Source organism: Rhinopithecus roxellana, chromosome 5, assembly GCF_007565055.1.
Source record: "Rhinopithecus roxellana isolate Shanxi Qingling chromosome 5, ASM756505v1, whole genome shotgun sequence".
Lineage (NCBI taxonomy): Eukaryota > Metazoa > Chordata > Mammalia > Primates > Cercopithecidae > Rhinopithecus > Rhinopithecus roxellana.
The window spans coordinates 157,799,184-157,822,649 of NC_044553.1; the positions used below are offsets into that span (position 1 = coordinate 157,799,184).

At 49.4% G+C, this 23,466-nt stretch overlaps 1 protein-coding gene across 4 annotated transcripts in view; it reads right to left on the reverse strand.

The window, feature by feature from the left end:
* Positions 1–23,466, reverse strand: part of BCL11B (BAF chromatin remodeling complex subunit BCL11B) — a 103,686-nt gene that overhangs the window by 78,846 nt on the left and 1,374 nt on the right. For 2 of the 4 annotated variants that reach the window (XM_030930079.1, XM_030930076.1), the window contains exon 2: positions 10,139–10,504. In XM_030930079.1, the coding sequence (XP_030785939.1) occupies positions 10,139–10,504 (366 nt within the window). Of the gene's footprint in view, positions 1–10,138; positions 10,508–23,466 lie in introns of all 4 variants that reach the window. The other 2 variants (XM_030930077.1, XM_030930075.1) reach the window with 1 other exon arrangement.

The following is a 23,466-nucleotide window of genomic DNA, read 5'->3' on the forward strand; positions in this document are numbered from 1 at the left end:
AACAGTTTTTAGCCAGCTGCTGAAGGTGGGAAGGAGTCGCTGAAGGTTTGTCCCATTTTCTCCTGAACAGAGAAGAATTCAGACAGTTGCTGTCTCTCTGAGCCCAGAACAGCCAGTCTCTGCCCTCAAACCCCAAGGGAGGAGCCTGGAATCCCTGGTTGGCTGGCTACACTCTCCAGAAGGTGTGTGTGCTCTGCCCTGCAAAAGGCTTTGAAATAAAGCCACCTTCTCCACTCCTTTCCAGGATGCCTTTGGCACCTGCATTCGTCAGGAGGTAGACCCGTGTTTTCTGGACACTCTTGTGGTTTGGACGGATGGCTTCGTCTGTGCCATATCACTAGAGGCAAAGCCTAGGCACTGGGGCTACCAGCCCCTAGGGCTCTGTGCCTCTGGATTCATCTTGAGTAGACTCTGACCCATGCACCTGTATGCCTGCACATTTGAGATTGTGTCTACACCCGCAACCTGAAGGACATGGAAGCTGCCCAGGCTCTCAGCCCCCAGGGCAGGGGATGGGGGAAAACAGCCCTGATCAAACATTGCCTTGGCTTAGAGACCAAGCAGGCTGTCCTGGGCTGGGGGGCTCACCCTGCCCTTGGCTGGTGCATCTGAATAGCTGCCTTCTCTCCACACCAGGAGTGGGGGAGTCTGACTTTTCACCTCCAACAAAAAGGCTATTTTGTTACTATTTTTCCGCCCAGAGAAGCCTGTGGTCCCAGCTTCCCAGCTGTCTGAGCAGCCAGGGGCAGATGCTTTCCCAGACCTGGGGCTCATCAAGGGGTCCCACCTCCCTCCCTCCCTGCTCTCGTCTCCCAACCCTCAGCACAGATTCCTCGTTTCTGAGACACCCCAGGGCCCTCCAGACCAAATCCAGCAGACCAGCAAGAAGGCATCAAGAACACTTAAAAAAATAAATAAAATGAAGCCTAGGGTGCCTTGCTTTCTCCAGCAAGGCTTCTTCTTCCCTGGGTCCAGTTCAAGGCTCACAAGTCCTGATCACACCCTGCCCTCAGGAGGCTCCCACTCCCTGTGTGCCCAGAGGTCACTGGCCACCCCCAGAAGGCTCTGAGCCACGGTGGGTCCAGATCTTGCAGGGCCCAAGGTTTATACAATTCAGGGTACACTCATCACAAAGAAAAGAATGACAAACCACACAGGGACATTAGGGACAGGGCCTGGTCACATGAGGGGCTCTGAGCTTGAACTGTTAACCTCACAGTGAGTGAGTGGATCAAATTCTCCCAGACGGATCTTCATAGCCTGGGGCAGAAAGACCTAAGCTTTCAATCTAACAGTTTTCATTTTCACCACCAATTTCTTCAGAGAAAACTGACTCTTAAGTCTCATTAATGTGAAAAATGAGGAAAGTTGGGGAAACTACTAGGTGGGAAAGGAATCGAGGTGGGAAATCCATGACCTTCTGCCTGGCTCTTGCAGCTGTTAGAAACCACTGGTGGCTCCATCTCACATTTCAGCCCAGCAGGCTCAGCCCCAGAGACGGGGAAGATCTGTCTGTTCAAGGTCACACAGCATGCCAGCCACAGTAGGATGCCATTCTAGGTCTCAGGCCAGAGTCCACTGTGCCTGTCTTTCCCCACTCTGGACTCAACAGGGCCACTTGCCTATAACTCATGATGAGGAGGGAGCCAGCTCCTCCCAAAATGCAGTCAACATGCAACTACAGATATGTGCAGGACAGGTGGGTGCCCACTGTCTTGGTTCTTTCACCCCACTCTGGAACCCAAGTCCCAACACCAAGATTCGACCTCAGAGTGGGAATCACTCATTGCCCAGCCAGGAGCAGAAAGGGCCTGCACCAGCCACAGTTCAAGAACACAGGATCCCACGAGGCCTGGGCTCCTGGGACATGACCCAGTGAAGACCCAGGGCCTCCCTGGGAAGTCAGGAGCCTATCTTCTTTTCTTTATTTTAATTTTAATTTTAAGTTCTGGTGTACATGTGCAGGATGTGCAGGTTTGTTACATAGGTAAACGTGTGGCATGGTGGTTTGCTGCACCTATCAACCCATCACCTAGGTATTAAGCCCAGCATGCATTAGCTATTTTTCTTAATGCTCTCCCTCCCAGGGGCCTGGTCTCTAGGCACAACTGAGCCAGTGACTCACAGGACAACTGTGCAAGGCACCTCTCTATGACTCAGTTGCCTCATCTGCAAAATGAAAGTAATATCTGATTTACCCCCTCATGGGACAGAGACAGTGGATGGGAATGTAGGCACACTTATGACCACAGTGAAGAACATAACTGCCAGAGTTGACACCCTGGGACCCTACTCACCGCTGTGTGACTTTGGGTAAATAACTTAACATCTCTGGGCTTCAGTTTCCTCTTCTCTAAAGTGGGGCTGATATTAGTATATCATAATATCATAGGGAGGATTACATCAGTTAGTATCTGCAGAGTCTTTAGAATAGTGTCTGGCACACAGTAAGATCTAGTAAGTACGAGTTAAATTCAACAGCAGGCTGGGTGCTGTGGCTCGTGCCTGTAATCCCAACAGTCTGGGAGGTCGAGGCAGGTGGATCACCTGAGGACAGGAGTTTGAGACCAGCCTGGCCAACATGGCAAAACTCCATCTCACTAAAAATACAAAAATTGGCCAGGCGGGCGCCTGTAATCCCAACTACTCAGGAGGCTGAGGCAGGAGAATCCTTTTTCTTTTTTTTTTTTTTTGAGATGGAGTCTCCCTCTTTTGCCCAGGCTGGGGTGCAGTGTCATGATCTCGGCTCACTGCAAGCTCCACCTCTAGGGTTCACACCATTCTCCTGCCTCAGCCTCCCGAGGACCTGGGACTACAGTCGCCCGCCACCACGCCTGGCTAATGTTTTGTATTTTTAGTAGAGACGGGGTTTCACCGTGCTAGCCAGGATGATCTCAATCACCTGACCTCGTGATCCCCCCGCCTCGGCCTCCCAAAGTGCTGGGATTACAGGCGTGAGCCACCGTGCCCCGCAGGAGAATCTCTTGAACCTGGGAGTCAGAGGTTTCAGTGAGCTGAGATCGCGCCATTGCACTCCAGCCTAGGCAACAGAGCGAGACTCTGTCTCAAAAATAAATACATAAATTTTACATGAAATTATGAAAAACTCAATCTCTTTGTTTCCTCAGTGAAAAGATGACCCCAAAGAGACGGGGTGACAGCCAGCCAGCCTTATTTCTATAGATTATCAGCAGAACCCACTCCTAACAGATTCTAGACCTGGTGGTTAATGCATTAGCCAAGCATGAAAATGAGCAACAACCACCCAAAAAAGCTGTCAAATGCCTGATTAAAAAACTTTAGTCAATTACTAACCATTTACTGTCAAATAGACAAACTAAGAATAATAATATTAACTCAGGCTGAATGTTGGTTAAGTTCGCCCCTTGGGAGCCCAGCTGCCTTTCTCTCTTTTTCTTACCTTATCTCTCTCTCCTGTTTCCTGAATTACTGTTGGAAGTATGGAACCACGTACATTATAAATAAGGCATCAAACCTTAAGAGGAGAAAAAAAAAAAAAAGCCACCCATTTATGTGACCAATATGGTCTCTTTTTTTAATCCAATAAAACTTTCAACTACAATTGGTGCTGCTGTCACCTGTTTTAGCTGCACACACTCTTGACGTTGGTTTGCACAGTTCACATGGCAGGTGGGTCTGCCGTCTCCCTGGAAGGCCAGTGGGACACGAAGGGCTCACCCCCTTTCTCAGCTGAGGAAACTGGGACTCCACCAGGGGAGATGGCCTCAAGCTACAGGGCTGGGCACCCTGGGATGGCAAAAAGTCACCTGTCCTGACTCAAGGTAATTGGGGTCTGGACTCAGCTCTGCCAGTAACTAGTTACGTAAGCTCAGGCAAGTTACTGAGCAGGTGAAAAGGGAAGAGTTGGCAGCAAGGTCCTTCCAGGAGGCTAGGAAGCCAGACCCTTCCTCTGGATCCCACCGGCAGGATGTGCATTATTAACAACAGCTAAAACCCACAGGAACCTGTTCTATGTATACCTTGTCTGAATCAAACCTTAAAACAAGCCCAAAACACAAGGAGTGTGTCTCCAGTTATAGGGACCAAGACCTGGGGAGGCGAACAGTTGGCTGACAGTCACATAGCAAGTCCCTGGCAAAACTACAATTTCACAAAATAAAACAAATAATTTGTATGTATGGGGGAAAAGTCTATATAATAGTGAATATAAAATAAAAGAAATAATTGTATATATGGAAAAAAATCTAAAATTCCGGCCCAGGTGCACCTGAATTTACATTGGACTGCATTCTTTGTCATCACTGATCTCTCCAATGCCCTCATTAGGAAGTACAGGACAGTATACACAAAAGCCACAGACTGCAGGTCACAGTCCCTGGGGGTCTGAGGACTCCTGGCTGTGTCTACAGGGTCCTATCTGGGATGGACTCCAAAGACCTTTTTGGATGGGGTCAGAGGTAGTGCCTGTCATCAAGGCCCTACCAGCCAGACAGACAGAATTAGAATACCCATCCCCAAAATCCGCCACACCCCTTGCTATCCAAGGAAAGCAGACAGACCCGGGTCTGACCTCTGCTTTGCTGTGTGACCTTCAGCAACTCCCTTAACCTCTCTGAGTGCCAATTCAAAGTGGGGTTAGAAATATATATTTCAAGGTTGGAGAATTAAGTGAGATAACCCAAGAAAAGGATCTAGCACAATGAGGGATACCAGGCAGCGCCCCCTCTTCCCCACCACCCACCAGCCCAGCCCGAACTCTGCCCTGTTCAGCCATCCCAACACCCAGACCCCAGCCTGAGCCCAGGGCCATGTCCCTCAGACAGAACACCGCACTATTCTTCGGTGCAGACAGAACTAATAATTAGCCGTCACGATTTAATAATGAAAAAAGATAATCCATGGCACTACACACATGGATTTAACTCATCTTAACTTGAGGGGAAGATAGCAACTCTAAATAGATCAAGCACAAGTTTTCGAAGGCGACCTGCAAGTGGGGTTTATCTCCAGTTTCCAGCACAAGCAAGTGATTTAGTTTCTCTCACTGGCCAAGCTACTATCTTTTTTCACGTTTATTTTATTGATTTTTAAAAGTCTGGAGAGAACATTCTCAAAGCAGCATGTAAATCCCTGGGCTCGTCAGAAGTCCTTTCCTCTCACACGTTTTGCTTAGCAATGGGTCACTGGGACCCCAAACCAAACCCTATCTATGCCCCATCTGCTAAGAGAATCTCCCAGGTACATCCCGGGTCCTCCCTGGGTTACAGATGAGGACATATCAAGTGGGCAGGGGCACTGCAGCCAGGGCTGCCTGCCACCTCCAAGCCCAGGGGAATCTGCCACCTCCTGTCACCTGCTGCCTATCTCCACACTTCTCCAGAAAACTGACATTTGGGACTTGCAGAGTTAGGAAGGCAGGCTTATGAGTGACAGCTGATAGTTAATTCCTCCCTCTGTAGCTTCATTTGGTTATGGAAGGGCTGATAACAGGCAAAACCAAATTCCTGGTGATCAAGCACCTCCCCTTCAGCGACTATCAAGTGGGAATTATATAGAGGAACCTGTAGGAAATCACCGTGAGAGCAATCCCAGGTACGTGATCATGGTTTTGACCAAGGAAAGCACGCACTCGGCATGCTGCCAAGCAGGGTCCACACTTGCCTGTGCTTGGCTTTCTAGAAGCATCCACTTCTTGATCATCTGCCTCAGGCCCAACCTGCGCCAGGTGGGTGCTTCCTCATTTCATCCTCAGCATAACCCAAAAGGAGGTGCAGACGAGGAAACGAGGGCCCAGAAAAGTGAAGTGACTCACACAGGTGGCCAGCAGTGAGTGATGGGGCTGGGATTCGACCCGGGAGACGCCAAAGCCTGTGCTCCCTCACCCTGAAACCCCCCGCCAGCTCCCCAGAGTGCACCGCCAGCGAAGAGATCCTCAAGGCACAGTCACCTAACAAAAGGCAGAATGGAGGGGAGAGAGTCTCCCCCATGCCGACACTGCCTGTGATGGTGGATTTAGTCCCACAACCCAGTGGTTGTTTATCCCAACCCTGACAGGAGCTCAGTGCCAAGAAGACCGGTACAAGCTGCTCTAACGCCCGAAAACGCCGCGGAGGAGGGAAAGCCGAGCGCCAGGAAAAGCTCCTATTTGCAGCACACCTACCCCCACCGTGTGCCAGGCACTCATCATAAATGTCACAATGACAGATGAGGAAACCGCGGCTCAGAAGGTCAAGTCGCTGCCGGAGGCTGGCAGGGAGCAGGGTGGGGCTCTGACTCGGGCTCTGTTCTTTCCCACACAGCAGCAGACAGCCTTTAAACCCCAAACACCCTGAAAGCCCCTTTCTCCTCACCCCTCCTCAAAACACCCCTCCCAGATAACGGCTTGGCAGCGCCACGTGCCCTTTGCAAACCCTGGAACACCTCTCAGCTCCCCCAACGGACGGGTCCTGTGCTCCCCCGAAACCCCCACAGAGGCAGGGAGGATGCCACAGGCAGGAACCTTAAGAAACATAAAGAATGTAAACCTATAGGCAGCAATGTATCAGACGCACCATAGCTGCCCTGAGTCAGACCACCGGCTAAAGACCCTGCCTCTGACCAGCTTCACCCCATCCCCAGACAGGCCTGAAACAAGCTTCCAAGGATCTCCTCTGTCCACAGCAAATGCTCAGCAGGGAGCCGGGTCCTGGACCCAGAATGCACATGTCAAGAGCTGGGCTGCTGCCAGCTCACGCTCTGCCCACTATCCCCATGTCAGACGACTGCTCCCTCCTCTGGGGGCTCTTTACCTGGGGATCCAGGTGGGGACACCCAGGGCGGAGGAAGGGTCCTAGGTGCTCAGCTCAGATGCTAAATGAATGAATGAATGCCCTCCAGAAAACAAAGCTTCAGAAACTTCCTCCCTCTACCTTCCCACTTCTCTATCATTTACCACAAATAAAAAATAATAGTAATTACTCTCCAGATTGACTGTCCTGAGGAAACAGCTGATATGGGGTCCACGACCTAGTGTGATGATTGACAGAATACCCCTGCAGTTCTCACCCTGGGATCTCCCTTGAGGGTGGGAGGAACCCCCTTCGGGTCTGTCTCTGGAGTCCCCACTTCTAGAAGCACCTGGTAGCAAGGAAGAGTGGGGACCTGCCTGGGTATTGGGAAGGTTGCTGGTCCTGGGAAAGGCAGGACCTTCAGGGCCACTAGGACCCTCAAGGTCACCTCACCCTGGACTCCTCTGCCCCTGGACAGCCCAAGCCAGAGGCAGAGTCCAAGAATTAACAGCCACCCACTCACCAGCTACTGGCCAGGGCCAGCAAGGCCCTGGGGACAATAGCAGGTCATGGAGGGATTGGAGGACTCATTGGAGTCCCGGCCGGGAGGCAGAAGCATGGAGGGACAGCCGGCCTGGGGGCCAGGAGCGTGGGCAGCAGCTGGACGGGTTTCCGGAAGCCCGGGCGGAGAAGTGCCCGTGATTCCTAGTCCCCCTCTTAAAATATAAAGACTCAATTATCTCTGAGCAGCTTGCTTTACACATGAATTGACACATTTATTTTACAATAAATAACTGAAAGTTATCTGTGTTTCCTTTACTGTTAATCTACACAGAGAAATAATAAACAGGGCTTGTCCACAAAAATGCAACTACTGCAGTCCTCAGAATTCAATTAAGCTAAAATAATTAATGCTCCCACCATATTAAATTACTTTATACATTTGAGCCACTGAAGTTTTATTCTTTAATCTTTCCTTTTTATTAAATAAAAAAAGAAAAGAAAAGTTGGTGCCCAAGTAGGCAGGGAAATAGGAGGAATGGGAACTAGAAAGGCAGGCGCATGGTGTGCTGTTAAAATGGGATGGTCGTCTTCAGCTGACACAGCATGTAGACTGTTTTGTGCCTTTGATTAAAATAACATTTTAAATGCTTTGAACAAACATATCTCTTTAGACTTCTAAGGGATTATTTTACATATTTCTTCTAGAATGAAGAAATCCATTCGTCCTGTTGCTGAACAGAAAGGCCAAGAATATCTTTCGTCACACATAAAATAAAAATACTGTAGCCTGCTGCAGTATCACAACCCAGAAAAAAAAAAAAAAAAAAAACAGGGGGCCAGAGGGTGGAAGGATGAGGACAAAGCTGCCTTGGAGATTAACTTTGCCTTTTATGAAATCACATTTAGTCACTTTCTTAAACAAACCTGCCACAGTGATCTGCAGCCTCTTACTGGGAAATGCCTTCAATGTGAAATGAGGATTTGGATGTTTTTGGCAAAAGCAGCAAATCTTTCCATTGAAACATAAATAGGTGGCCCAAGTCTCCCTGGCAAGGCCACCCCTGAAAGATCTATGTGCACTGAGGCCAGGCATTGACACTACAGGTGAAACTGTCCCCGGAACATCAATCAATAAAGACAAAAAGCACCCAGCACCTCTCTAGCCTCGTGGCTCAGCCCGGTGAAGAGACGCTGCTCGGGTGTTCACAGCACTCTGAGAAGCCAGTGTTTACATGCCTGTGGCCTGGACATGTCTCAAAGCCCCTTGCATCTTGGAAAGCTTATGAGACACTTCATGCTAGGGCACCCATCAGAAGGCAAGGCCCAGAGGCCAATCTGGTTCACTGATGCCTCCCCAGTGCCTGGCAGGAGGCTGCAGGAATCTGCATACCACCAGTCTCCCCACAAAAGAGAGGGCTCACTAAGTCCCTTGTACAGGTCAGCAAAGTGAGGCTCAGTGTCACAAAGCTTTGGAGACGTGGGGGAGACAGGTTTGCAGCATTACCCTGACTGCGTCCTGGGTGATGGGTGTTGATGAGTGCCCAAGCCCATCTGTCTCACCCTCCTAGAAGCATCCAAAGCCTGAGTCCCTCCAGAGCCCATGATCCTTCCATGATAGAAGCATGGTAATGATCAATGCACTTGTTTCCCCAGCCAGCCACCTACTTGCATGCCGCAGAGCCAGAGGAGGCCCCTGAGAGAGAAGTGCCACAGGCAAAAAACTGATTAAGAGCCCCTGCTCATCTAATCCTCACAGCAGGCCTGCTAGTATTACCATTTCTGTTGACAGATGGGGAAACTGAGGCTCAGACCCACTGAAGTGGCTAACCCAAAGTCAACCATCAGGATTTGAAGACTCGTCTGCATAAACTCTGATGCCCGTCTTGCTCCAGGACGGGCTGCTGCTTTTTAGGGAACCCAGGCTAGCCAGGCCCTCCTTTCTCCCCCAGGCCTCCTGGGCTCAGAAGTATAAACCAGAAACAAACACTCTGGTTTGCACAGAAAGCAGTGGCTCCCCGGAAGAGGCTCCGGCATGCCATGGTGCTGGCCAAGAGGGAGGGACTTCATGCTAACTCACTGTGGTGAGCAGACCCATGCCTGGGGACAGAGGGGCCCTAGACCTGTTCTCAAGGTGGTAAAACCAGCTGTCCCAGTGGTCGAATGAGTGAGCATGTCAAAGGGCATGTCCAACCTCCCCCAACGGGCACAGTGCTCCAACAAGTTCCCACACCCCTGCCTGGGACCGGCCCCTGGGGTCAGGCATCGTCAGAAGCAACGTCTGAGATCAGGGGGCCTAACTCCTCTTTTCACACATGGAAAACTGAGTCCAGAGAGAAAGGAGAGGGGAGAGAAAAAGCACTCCCATTCCTAAGTGCCTACCAGGTCATGCCGCATGAAACAGCTCATTAATCCTCACAGCAACCCTAATAGGTGGGTTTCCTTAGCTCCATTTCATAAATGGGCAAACTGACATGTCCAAGTTGTGAAGACAAATTCTAACCCAAGACTTGGGTCTAACCCAAGACCCAAGACTGTGTAGCTTCAAAATCAGGGACTAAGCCGAGATCAGTAGCAAAGAGAGGGCCAACCAGACTTCCAAATTTTCATTCTGTGCTTCTGACCACCTCTGGATTAGCCCCTGAGACAGAGTCCCCTCACCAAAAGCAAGCAGCCATCCGTCATTTGGACCTCCCCCGAGCCCCAGGCCTGTCTCCTCCTGAAGGTCACCTGGATGGTGGACCCTCAGAAAGGGGGAGTCCTGGCTGGTGGCCCAGAGGCCATCCTGGAAGCCCCTGGGCCTTCCCCTGCACCAGTACACTCAGGCAGAGGGCGTGGGACCCCGGAGGTGGCTTCTGCAGCAACCAGGCAAGCGCAGCATCCCATACCTGCAATGTTCTCCTGCTTGGGACAGATGCCTTTCGTGGGCGAGAGCAGGTGGTCATCTTCGTCGGGGGTGACTTGGATCCCGATCTCCACCGGCTCGGACACTTTCCTGAGCTCAGAGCGTGAGGAGGGCGGCGGGCTGTCCTTGTCCAGGGCCTTGTCATAGCAGGCACCCAAGCTGCCGCCACACTGCTTCCTTTTGTGCTCTATAAAAACCAGGATGTCCCCCAAGGGGAAGTTCATTTGACACTGGCCACAGGTGAGCAGGTCAGGGTCGGGGCCACCCACCATCAGCCCCAGGCCACTTGGCTCCTCTATCTCCAGACCCTCGTCTTCTTCGAGGATGGCAGCCTCCACATGGTCAGCCTCTGCTGGAGACAGAAAGAAGAAAGGGAAGGGGCAGAGAAGATAGAGATGGGCTTAGGCGGTCACAGCACCCGACTTCCGGTCCACCCCATCCCCACCAAGAAGCAGACCCCACTGCTGCTGGCTGCTAGAGCTCACCAGGTCCTCCCTGGGGTTGGGGGCTGGTGAGCATCCCCCACGGGACAGACGGGCACACACGGAGGCTCTAGGAGCAACGTCGTGCCCCCTGGGCATTGCCATGTAAGTAGTGCTGATCTTACTGCATTCTAGTTTATTTTCTGCCAGTTTCTCTCCAACGTAGTATAAGAACACACACAAACACACGCGCAAACACACACACCCTGGCTGCTGACAGCATGAGGTCGTGATGTGTCTCTCAAAGTTTCCAGTATCTGAGAATCACCTGGAGGCTTTAAAAAATCCCAAGGTCCAGGCAGCACACCCCTGACCAATTACCCTGGGAACAAACATGGGAATATTCTTTCAGACTCCCCAGGTGATTCCAATGGGCAACCAGGGCTGAGAACCAGTGAGCTGGAACCCTTTCCCCCTACTGGGCTGGAGCCCCACCCCTCCCATCCCTTACACCTTCATTCATGCCCTCCGCATTCATGCGAATCCCACTGACATTCCTCTACCTGGGACCTGGAAACACACCACACTGGAAAACAGAAACCCAGATGGGCGTCTCAGGGTCCGTCCTTAGGAGAGAAGGAAGCCCACATGCTCAGAAAGCAACAAGTGAGTGTCAGGTTCCAAAAAAATACCTTAGGAGAAAGCACTGCAGCAGAAGGGAGGCTGGAACCGGCTTGCAGAGTTGGGAAGCCGGCTCTCCCTGCCAAGCACCCGGGGCCCGGTCAGACTTCCCTTTCTTTGTAGATTTCCCCATACTCATCAACTCCCCACTGTCCTTTTCTGTTTGTTGATTTTATTTTCACTCCCAGAAAAATGAAAGAAAGAAAATTCTCCAGACTCCAAAAGCATTTCTTAGAAGATATCAAACCACACTTTCAACGGACAGTATGTGTTCATATTTCTTTAGCAGCCGATAGATTTCTCTTGGGTTTTTTTTGTGGGGGGGGGGGGAGTAGGGAGCCTAGGACCCAAATATTTGGAAGCTAATAAATGCCTCAAAAAGCAGCAACCTCCTCAAGGGAAAACTGGAAGATTCAGCAGCAGAAAGTGTCATAAATAAAGAGAAGTGGACAGTGTGGAGGTTTCATATTCCCCTCAGGGTCTGAGCAAATTCGGGGTGGAATTTTTTTGAGAGCAAATGTCAGTAGTCGTAGAGAAGGCACGAGTGGCAGGGTCTTCAGAGAAGCCAGAGGGCAGCCAAAGGTCTGAAACCCGAGGAGGCAGGTAAATTTGAAGTTGTATGGTATTTAGGAAAGGATAATGAAAACCACAGAGGAACGAGGAGAAGGAATGGGAGGGAGGAAAATACATTCCGTGGCAGTGAAGTTATTGAAGTGCCAGAGCCAAAGAACAGATAATTTAAGGAAAAAATTCTGTGGCATCTCCCATCCTACACATAAATCACTGTTCTCTATTTTCTGAACACGAGCCTATGCAGGGCCTAGGAGAGTCCATGTGTGAAACTGAATATGGAATATACGACGACACGTGACGTACAACGCACACGTATGAACTGTGTGTGGACAGGTAGCTATGTAGGTATCGCTGAGAAGAGAAACTACAATTTGAGATCCCATCTGTGGTTACAGAAAAGCAGACAGAGCCCTCGATGAATTAAATGTAGAATGCATCAGAAATGTGGCAGTACAAAAACGCCCCGCAGACGAGGAAATCCTAAATCTGTTGTCTGCATGTCTCTAACAAAAAGAACCTACAAGGTAAAGAAACAGTCCTCACAAAGCCAGTCCCAGAAACCATTAATTACACTTTAAAAAGAAATAGGAGTTTACTTAAAAAGGGTTTGAAGACAATGCCACGTAATTAATTTACCAATTTATTTTATGAAAAGATGCTTTGCTATGGTTAAAATGTAATCACAACCTTCCCACCAAACAGAGGTTCTAGGGGAGACTGGATTCCTGTGAACGGTTTGTCAGAATGTAAAAGGTAATTATTTGGTGCCTCTTTTTCCCTTTAATGATCTAACATTGAGCAATACTGTTTATATTGAAAAGCTCGCACCTTTAATTACCAATTACATATACATAATTTCAGAGCCAAAGGAGAGGGCTGTAAAAACAGTTCTTTAGAAATATAAGGATGTATTGTGCGCCATTTTTACAGAAGGTGCTCTAATAAATGGGAGGAGGATGTCAAAATATTGTTTTGTTAAAAAATAGAGAGAGGCACAAAAGAAATGAGCTGAAAAGCAAAAAAGGACATAATGAAATTGAGAATTCAAATGAAACAGGGGCGAGGTGCGGTACCTGGTACTATTTTAAATGCCACCCTGTCCAGGCCTGGCAAACTCCTGCATCGAGGGAAGATTTGATAAAAACAAACAACAACAAATCCACAGGGCCAACTTGACCGTCCTTTCTGAGGGCGAAGAGGTTTTCTTGGTTTTTTAAATTTAATCTTCGGTTTTGCTTTCTTGTTTGTTTTTTTATTAACTTTTTCAGCCTCGTCCGCCCTCCCGAGTAGTTCTAGCAAGCCTAAATATCTCCTCTCTGCTAGGAGGTTTTCAACTACATAATTTCAAATTCATTTTCTAATTCAAAAGAAACACAGATGAATTTAAAAATTAGCAGAGGTCACACATGCCTGTTCGCAAGCACCTCTCCTTCTCAGCTTCCTCTTTTGCCAAGACTATGTACCAGCACTTTTTCCTTTCTCTCCTTTTTTTTTTTTTTTATTTTTATTTTTGGTAACATCTGGTATTCTTTCCTTTTTTTGGCAGTCTCTGCCTTTTCACTTTCCTCATGCAGCAGCCCTGCGAGCCCCTGTAATTGGGTTTGAAGGTGTCCAAAGCCGTTTGCTGTGCTGCAGCTCTGATTTCTGCGTCAAGTCCTAGCAGCCAACCAACCTGGGAGCCAGGCCCTGCTGGCGTCCCCGAGACAGCCCCGGGATTATCCAGGGCTCCAGGGCTCAGCTCTGAGCTGGGATCTCCACCTCCCAGACCAGAGATCCAACTCACTGCCTCTAAGGGAGTCTGGGAGGAAAAGAAACAGACAAAACCAATCTCCTTCCCCTCCCACTTTCAGCGTTGAAAGTCAAACCCCCTGAGATGACAGGGTGTTCACCCGATTCCAAAGAACAGGGCTTCCTCTCCCCACCACCCCGGCTGTGGGGCTGTGCCTTGGCCTGCTGTGTGCAACACTTCCCAGGAAGGTAGCAAGGTCACCCCCAACATCAGGCAGCAGAGTCACCCCCAGCCCCAAATTTCTGGGTCAGAGTAAGTGGACCAAGTGGGCCTGAAAGCTCAAGCTCAAGGCCTTTGTAGACACCCCCAAAGACTGTGGTTTCATTTCCGCTGGCAAGCTGATACCGAGCTGGGCGTGTAGGGTGCCTGCGTAAGTGTGCATGTGTCCCTCCTTAGAACTGTATCGATAATGGAAGAAATAAAAGGAGAAAAACATTTGGCCAAGCCCTGGGAAGGGCAAAGGGACACCCCGCTTTCTCTGCCCTATGGACACCTGAGTCTCCCGGCTCTGCACAGCCTCAGAGAACCAGGCCTCTGTTTTAACAGGCAGAGTGGTCCAACCTGCCACCCAGAGACGAAAAAGCACCAGGAAAAAGACCAATGAAAACAGCCTTTCAGATTCCCAGACCCTACAGACCAGCCTCTCATACAGTCTTGTCCAGCAAACTCGGGCCTTAAAAAAATAAAGCCAAGATGAGGTTTTTTTCTGAGATGATCTCTGCTTCCATGAAAAGCTCCCCAAGTGTCGGGCAGCCCTGCAGAATATTGCTGCTCTCAATATATTATGAGCCGAATAAAGTAGAGCAATTGCTAAAATGTTTGACTCAGTAAGAGGAAAAATGAATGGATGCAGCAGGCAACTTGTTCGAAAGGCAGAGATCAGAGGGCTGAGGTGGATTCTGAAATGCTCAATCCTAAAGTGCAAGGACAAATCTGTATTTACACACACACACACACAAACACACGAGTTAGATTTTCTTTTACAACAAAACCACATTTTATTTACAAGGCCAGGCCTCCTCCCAGCTGGTAAATGCATTTAGAAGCAATGAAATCAGGCTTCACAAATAATAATGGACATCGTTGTTAAGTGAAAAGGGAAGCACTTGATCCCAAGACAAACTTCCCCATGCTGGGCTTTGCTGGGAAGGAATTTGAGGCAGAAGACAGAAATGGAAAGACATCGTTAACACAGGCCCAGCCAAGCAGCCAACAAGCCCCCAGCAGCTGCAAGCTTTCAGCAGGGCCTTACCTGGCCAGTGACTCCCCCACACAGAAGGTGCCAAGGGCCCCGCCCTCCCTATTCCATCTCTAACAACTGCCCATGCACCTGCCCTTAGGGGAACTCCAGCCGAGAGGTCTGCTGCCTGCTGTCCCCAGAGCACGGGGCATGTGCGTGGCTGCCTGCACACACACATGTGCATTGCTACATTCACAGCACATGGGCTGCTGCTCCTCCTTACCCTGCATTAATTCAAATCCAACTCTCTTATCTTTAATGGCTAAGCTACAGTCCAGGAGAAACATATACAGAATTATTGTTTCAGTGATGACGGGGGTGGGAAGGGGAAGGATGTGGGGGGATGGGTCCCAGGCTCTTAAAATCGTGTGCCACCAACGTCACAACCGCCATCATGATGTGTACGCATGTTTACAAGAAATGTTCAGCATCCATCCGCCTGAGCTCTGCATCCGACTGGAGACTTTACACCTGCTTCCTACGAAGAGGGAGCTCTTGCCAGCAAGCCCATGCTTACCCATAATCTACGAAGAGATCTTTTCATCTCCTCTCTGTGAACGCTCGGGGAGGGGCTGGGACTCCAGGCGACACGGAAACGCCACCACACGCACACTCGACGGAACACAACACTTTCTGAGCTGCCATCCATTTTTAATTTATTGGATCCAAGAGAAAATAACAACCGTAGGGAGGGTGGATGAGAAGGGTGGAGGGGGAGAGAGCAGGAATCAATTCTTGGTGGAGAAAATAATCTATGACTAGATGACGCTTAAAGGCACGACAAGAGATTTTATGAAGTTCCCCTAACGGAGGGAATAATGAAGTGCCCAGCAGAGAAGGAAATGGAGATAAGAGGGAGGCAGGTGCCAGGAGGATGTCCACGAGGGGTCTTGAAGGCTTATTAGGGCACAAGGTAGGGGTGGAGACCCTGGGAGGGCACAACCAGGCGGAGTCGGAAGCAGGAAGCATGACCCAGATCACCCCTCTCTGTCCTGACCCTCGACCCTCTCAGTAGACAATCAGAGGAGTCCAGCCTGCTCCAGCTCAGCTCTGCACCCCCCTGACACCCTCCAAAGGCTGCCTCCCTGGAGACAGATGCATACCACAGCCACCACCCCATGAAGTCCTGTCTGCCCCTCCTCAGCTGAGGCACACACCTCGATAGCCATTTCTGACTTGTGGGAGGGAGAGCAAGGGAAGGCGGCCGGTGCAAAACATGCTTCCCAGTGTGGGTTTCCCAGGAAAATGATCAGGGTCCCGCTGACTCTGTCAGCAGGGGAAACTTTGGGCCTGGCCTGCAGGACAGGAGGTGGGAATTCCAGATCCACGAGGAGGTTTTAGATACAGGAAGAGCGTCACTCCCATACCTCTGGTCTACAGACTCCAGGCGGGAAAGTCGAATGTTTGGGGAGGACCTCCCAGTGTACAGATTGCTTGCAGGACTCCAGCCTGATTTGAGGATGCTGAAGCAGCTCCCTGAAACATTTTCTCAGTTGTTCTACGGAGTCCAACCGCCTTCTCTCCCCTACTGCACACACCTCTCCAGAACCCCAAAAACTGAGCCCGGGAGTCTGGGTCTCCCCAACACAAGAGCAGAAAAAAGAACAAATGACTAAGGAAAACAGTACTCAGGTATATCCACAGGTCTCGGCCATCACTAAAAGGTTACAAATTAAAGGCTTGACTAATAAAACAGGCGCTTTAGAGAAAAAGAAAAGGAAAAGATTTACCACAATAGCAGTCTTCTCAACACATTTAGCAGGTTCTATAAAACTGCAAATGCCTTCCATCTTCAGAGCCACAACAGGCTCCTAATGATGTGATATAAAAGCACTCTTTGTGGCCAAATGAAGAGATTTGTTTTTATTTAATGTTATGCTTTTTTCAAAGGTGTGGAGGAAAAGAAGGGCTTCCACACAGGACACTGGACCTCAAGGCTTTAGCTGGAGGAGTTTGGATTATCTGAGGCCAATAGCAAAGAGCAAGGGCAGGAGTACTTTCAACATCTCTTTTCCAAGGTAGGAATTTAAACATGACCCCCACACACACATTTCTTTTTTTAATTCTTAGCAGCGAATCCATTTCTGAGGCACATGTTAATCACAACAATATTGGCATTCAACTTTTCTCGGTCATTTCCACACGTTGTTTTAGTAGAAAACTCACTAGAACATTTCACAAATGTATTTGTATTTCAGCAGTTCAGTGGGAGGGGGGCATAAAAAAGAAGTTATGTAAAAGAGAGGATTTTTTTTCTTTTTTTACTTTGAAGTGACTTAATTTTGTGTGGTCTGGGATTTCATTACAGTAAAATAGTTCAGGCTGGCTAATTCAACACCCAAGTAAATTATCAGCTGCCACATGAAAACGAAAAGAGACTGAATTTCTTGAATTTCAGCAACTGCACAAAAGACTTGCATATGTCAAAATGCTGGACCAACGTCCCGTGAATGTGGCACCATTCATTGAGCCTCCATCTAGTGTCACTTTTGCCAGTAAAAAACGAGGCTGCTTTGCTCACCCTCCTCACTGGCTTGTGCAGAAGAAGCAAGAAATGTGTCCTTCTCTTTCCACGCATCTCCAAATAGCCTGCTCTGGGCACTTTTTACCCACGTCCTGGGAAACCTATTGCTCAAGGGAGGCAGTCAGCACATGGCGTTTCTTGGGGAGGGATGGAGAAACAGGGGAGACTGAGCCTCAGCACATCTCCCTGACATTTGGCTCCCTGGGACCGGAAGGAAGCTGAGTGGGATCAGGGAGTAGGGACAGGACAGAGTGCACAGGACCTCAGACCGAATGGTGTGAGTCAAAAGAGTGTCGCAAAGTGACAAAGCATACTCACGGCAGCTGGATGACACAGACATTCATTCCTACTGTCTTCTGTGCCCCTCCCCATTAATAAATACAAAAGTGTGTCTACAGCTAACACCGTCTTCAGAGAAGTATGCTCTGAGGGCATCAATAACTCAAGCATGTGGTTCAGGGTACAGCCCCCAATGAGCATTTACTTTCTCCTTGTCCTCCCCAGATGTGAAGCCAGCATTAACTTAGAGGCCAAAGTCCTTGGAGAGTTTCAGCTAAAGGTGAGGCCTAACCAGGCAGCCAGAGGGTCCATCCTTAAGCCGTGGGACATGAAGGAGAGTCTCCAAGGGACAAGAACTTGACCCTCTCCCATTCCCTCCCCCATATATTTTTTTCCTGCCTTGTCTTATCTATGATCTGTGTTTAGTTACAGCTTGTGAAACTCCCCTGAGTTCTAAGGCAAAGGATTGGAGATTACTAAACTGATTTTTTAACGGTTGTCTGCAGCTCAGAGACCACCGCCCAGCCCAAGACTTCGAGCTGACGGTGCCTTTTCATCTCCGAGTGGTCCAGTAAGCTCGCTGCCACTACATGCTTACAACTGGCTCGATTCAAACATTAAATGAAGTAGAGAAATAATCAGATAAATTGCTGGCCCTCTGTACTGGAGAGTGAAGGCTCTTTCTCCAGCTGATGACAGCACTAGGCTTTTGTCTGACCTAATTTATTTCTCTTTTAGGTTAGAATAAAGCACACTTTCCTGTCTCAGGGTAACCTCTTCTACTCATATATTGAACTCTAGCATAAGACTCAGGGTGCAGTCTGCAGATTTCTTGAACTTGGGAAAGAAGATATTATAAATCTAGAAATCCTATGATCAAAAGCACATATATTCCCCATCACTAAATTACATGCTTAGGGGAGAAATCGTCTCATTAAAAACCATCCCTAAAGGACAACTGTTTGGGGTGAAAGATGTGATCAACACTGACTCTAGCAATCACATACTCTTTCCAAACAAAGTTTTACATGTAATTTGAGTTGGCATTTTAAATCTTTGGGGAACGGTACTATTTCCCTTAGTACAGTGGGAACATTACCTAATAAATGGAATTAAGAATCCAAGTGTTATAAAATTTGAGCTAAAAGGATTTCCATTCATCAAGCTGTTTTAGGTACACGACTCCCAAAAGCAGCAACTCTCGACTGTTCCCTGGGTCTGTGACATACAAGACAGAAATGAGCAGTACACCTTCCCCAAAATGATGTGCAGTCTTCCCAGACCTCCCTAGCCTAGTCACCAGCGCCCTAATAACGGAGCAGTATTTTCAGAACGTCAAGACCATGGACAAATCAGGGAAAACACACCCATTCAAAACTCACAATTTTAATTGTTAAAAAAGAAAGAAAGAAAATCAAAGAAAAAGAAAATGCCCCCATCTGCCAAGTGAGGGCTTGTAAATCAATGGCGATAGCTTGAAAATAGATTTCTCAAACTTATATTCTCATTTTGTCCTGCACGAATCTCTGCTGGAAAATCAATATTACAACTTCACACTTAAGACATTTTGCAGCAACGTAAACTGCCGCCGCTGCTGATGGAAGCCCGTTCCTAGCCCATTGTAGCGAAGGCGCCAAGCCCATGACACGGGCACCGAGCTCCCCCTAGCTGCCAAGTGGCGCTAGGCGCGGCTCGGCGTTTCAGCTTGCCATCAACCAAAAGCCAATTCAACTGAAAGTTTATTTTGGAAAGTATTTTATCACAACAAGCAACAGAGAATGCAAAGCAATCGAGATAGGAGATGAAAAGGGGATAAGTAAAGGCTGGTGCAAGCCGTGTTCTAAGCTATAAGACAGTGCCAAGAACTCGATTCTGAGAAGGCGCTAGAAACTGGTATCTGTAAACGACTGTTTTCTGTGCTTCCGTCTCACCTGAGACATAATTCTAATTATTCTCAAATGCACCCAAAGTTGGCCTTCCCTTGGGTTGAGTAGGACCCATTTAGCCCTCCGCACTGGTCACTGACGCAACACACCCAACCAGTTAACCCCAGCCTCCGATGTCTCTAAGGCCGGCTTCACAAAAGCAACTGTATTCACCCCAGCACTTCAGAAATGACTAGTTTTCTGTTACGAAATATTTCAAAGGCCAGACAAAAAATCGCCAAGGCCAGGCACAGGCAGATAGCAACTTCCCCATCAAAAAAAGAAAAAGAAAAAAGAAAAAAAGAAAATAAATATGCATATATACATCATATCATTCAGGTAGTGGGAAAAAAAGACCCTTTAAAAATATTAGGGGTTGTTAAAATATGCTCACTGCTGTTTTCTCTCAGGTGTGAATTACAAATGAATAAAATCAGCCTGGCATAACACCTTTGATGAACACATTTTTATTCTCCCGTTGAATCAGAGCAGCTGACTTATATCACACTTCTAATGATATGGGGTTCCCTTCTGTGCAGAAGGGAGAGGAACTTCACTCCCCCCACCAACTAACCAGAAAAAAAAAAAAAAAAAAAAAGAGGGTTATGTCTTATGAAATTTATCGGAGACCCAATTTTGAAAGACATGTGGACCATGGGAGATATACTGTACCCTGGGGAGTCAAGATAATTGTGAACGCCGCCGCCTTCAAAACATACAGCTACAGCAAAATCTAATTTAAAAGGCAACCATGGAATTAACAGTTAGCCTAACTTTTGCATTGAATATTGGGTCTCTAGTTGTTTTACAAAATGGTGAATTCATACGGAAAATTACGAATCTTCCTAGGAAACCTGTTGGTGGGTTATTGAGAAAATCATCTTGATTGGGGTTACGCAGTTTACCGTGGACATCTTATTTTCCTTGGTCTCTTCAGAAAGCATCAAGCTCCTTCTCCGGCTTAAGCATTCTTGCCTTCACCCTGGCCCTGTCTGGCACAGCGGGCTCTGGCCCTTTCCTCTGCCTGGTCAGTCGATCCCCCTTAACCTCCCCTCGGCACGATTGCCACTGTGTTGTTTTGTTGTTTGTTTTTTTTATTAATTGCTGTGTCTGTCCTCTGCTTTTAAAAGCCATATCCATCTGGGTCAAACATTTTGAAGCAAACCAGAAGCCCAGGTTTCCATCACCAGCTGTCTCTCACTCTTTTTTACCTCACTCCTCTTGTCCCTGGTCCTGCCTGTAAATTTAACTAGCTCATTATGGAGCCCTTCTCAGACGCTCCCTCCCCCCTCTCCCTTCCCTCCCCACCCTCCCCACCCCCCCGCCCGCCACCCACCCACAAAGACCATGCATCCTATTTGTGTGCCCTCCTGTTTCCCAGGCCATCAGTTATTTGCAGTTGCATCATCCCTGAAGGACCTGAGGCTGCTGCCCCACAGGCCTGGGAACTGCCACCCCACTGATAAAGATGGACCATGTTTTAAGGGGTATCTTTTGCATTTAAAATCTAAAATGTGAACCCCAAGTGGAGGCTGCGACAGCACCCACTTTGCCAGCCAGGGCTCCAAAGCACCCTGAGTCCACGGCTCTTGCATCATTTGTGGAGAGGCACCTCCAGAGGCCACAGAGGCTAAAGTGCACCCCATTCCTGCCTTTCCCCTGCTTGCACTCCCACCTCCCTCCCGGGTGACACAGGACAGACGAAAAGCCAGCTGCTTTGGGGTAATAAATAGCCTTGTCTGAACACTGGTTGGACCACTCTCCCAGCTTAAACCCGTACACATAGCCTGGGCTCCGTGTACCCCTCGAAGGCAGGCGGGCTTTCCTTTGCCCTCTGGTCTCCTTCCCCTTTTTCTCCTCACCTCTCTTCTCCTTTGCCTCTCTCTTTTCCCTCCCTGCCACTGCTCCAGTGTCAGCTGGCTTTCCCCAGCGCAGCTCTGAGCAAGGCTGAGTGAGACAGGGAACAAATGAAGGATGGGAAAGTGCTGCACCAGGCACCCCTCACCCTCATGCCCAGCTGCCACCAGTGGTCTGGCCAGGGCTCTTGCCTGATGTCCCAGGAATGCCAGGAGAGGGAGAGCCAAAGCAAAGCGAACCTACCTGCTTCTTCCCCTTACACACAACTGCAACCACTCCTGGCTCGCCGCTGCTGCCAGCTTGGCAGTGCACCCCCATTCACTCCCCCTTCCCCGACCCCCCCAATTCCCCCTCCTCAAAAACAACCCTTGCAATTATACAGAGGCTACGTGGGGCAAATTGCCTCCTGGAGAAATTAAGCCTCTGCAAGTATAGACGTTTTAACAACCACCCCATCTAAAGGGGGAAGGGTGTAGAATAAGCGATTGCTGTGGCTTGGTAAAGGATCGAAATGTCAACTGGCAAAAAAGACCTTGATCAAACCAAGCTCAAATCTGGCTGCAAAACATTTTGTTTTAAATGCAGCCGGCGAGTCTTCTTTGATGTTACAATGGCGAAAAATAAAAGAGAAGTCCTCTTCCCTCCCTCCAAAGAGGCATCCCTCTCCCAAGAAGAATCCCACTTTAATTTCTATTCCCCCCAAAAAATAATCATAATAAATCCACAAATTCTTACTAATGTATCTGCTGTAACAAAGGAGAGATGGCAACAGCAATTGCTCCGAGCAGATGGCTCCTATGCTGGGTTTTCAGGGGAGGGGAGAACCCCTTTATATATTTATTTATTTATTTAAATTTTTTAAAATATAACATAAATATTCGGCTCTCGGCCGCCCCGCAGCCAGTCCTCTGCGGCGGCTGGGCGCGCAGCCCTCTCTAGCTCCGCGCGAGCAGCCCGGCCCCAGCCCGGCGAGGTGCGCGGCGGATTGCAGGCATACAACCTGCCCGGGGTCTCAATGGCACCCAGAGGATGTTTTATTTTTAATGCAATGAAAAAAAAAAAGGGAACGGCGACCCAGGCACCGCGAGAGAAAGAACGGCGGGGAAATGTTCGCGCGCAGCGAAGAAGCGGCGCCGCGGGCTGCGGCGGGCGGGGAGCGCGGCGATGCCACCTTCCCGGTTCAAGTGTGCGGGGACCCGGAGCCGTCTCCCCTGCAAACACCGTACCTGGCCCGCTCGCGCTCGCTTTTCCCCTCTGCTAAATAAACCCAACAGGGACGGTGGAAGCTGCTGCTTGTCTTGCCCCGCTGCCTGACTTTGCCCGCCCAGCCACATGCTTGAAATCTACACGATTTCAGCCGGTGGATTTCCACTGCGACCTGCCTTGTTTATTTAGATAGGAAAGATGAAAGATACTGAGATAGGAAGATGGATACGAGATTGATGGGTCTCCTTTTTCTTCTTCTTTTTTTTTCTTTTACTATTTTACGAGCGCATCACTCTCTTCCCACTCCTAACTGACAACCTTTTTTTTTTTTTCTCGTGGCGGGGATTTTTCACCAACCCCAATCCCCCCACCTTTTTTGAAGTGGGGGAAAGAAGACAAGATCATCCCAGGAGACAGACGGAGGTGGGGAAATGGGGGGTGGGGAGGGGGGCTTGAGCCCTGCAAACAGCCGCGCAGCTGGATTATTTTGCAAATAGCAGGAGGAGGGGAGAGAAAGGCGGCTGCGGAATCCTAGGACCGGCGTGGCCGGCACCCTGCTGGGCCGGGCGCAGGGACCGGGAACCCGGAGCCGGCGGCCGCCCCTGGCCCTACGGCTCCCCCAGCCGGAGCGCACCCCGCTCTCCTCCGCCCGCGCCGTCAGCGCGGACCCACGCGCTCGCCAACTTTTCCCCACTTCCCGGCTCCCCCCTCCCCCTCCGCTCCCCCAGCCCCCTCCCCCTTCTCTCCAAACCCCGCCACCAGCGCCGCCGCCGCCACACACGCCGCTCGGAGGGGCGAGCGTCCAGCCGGGCTCG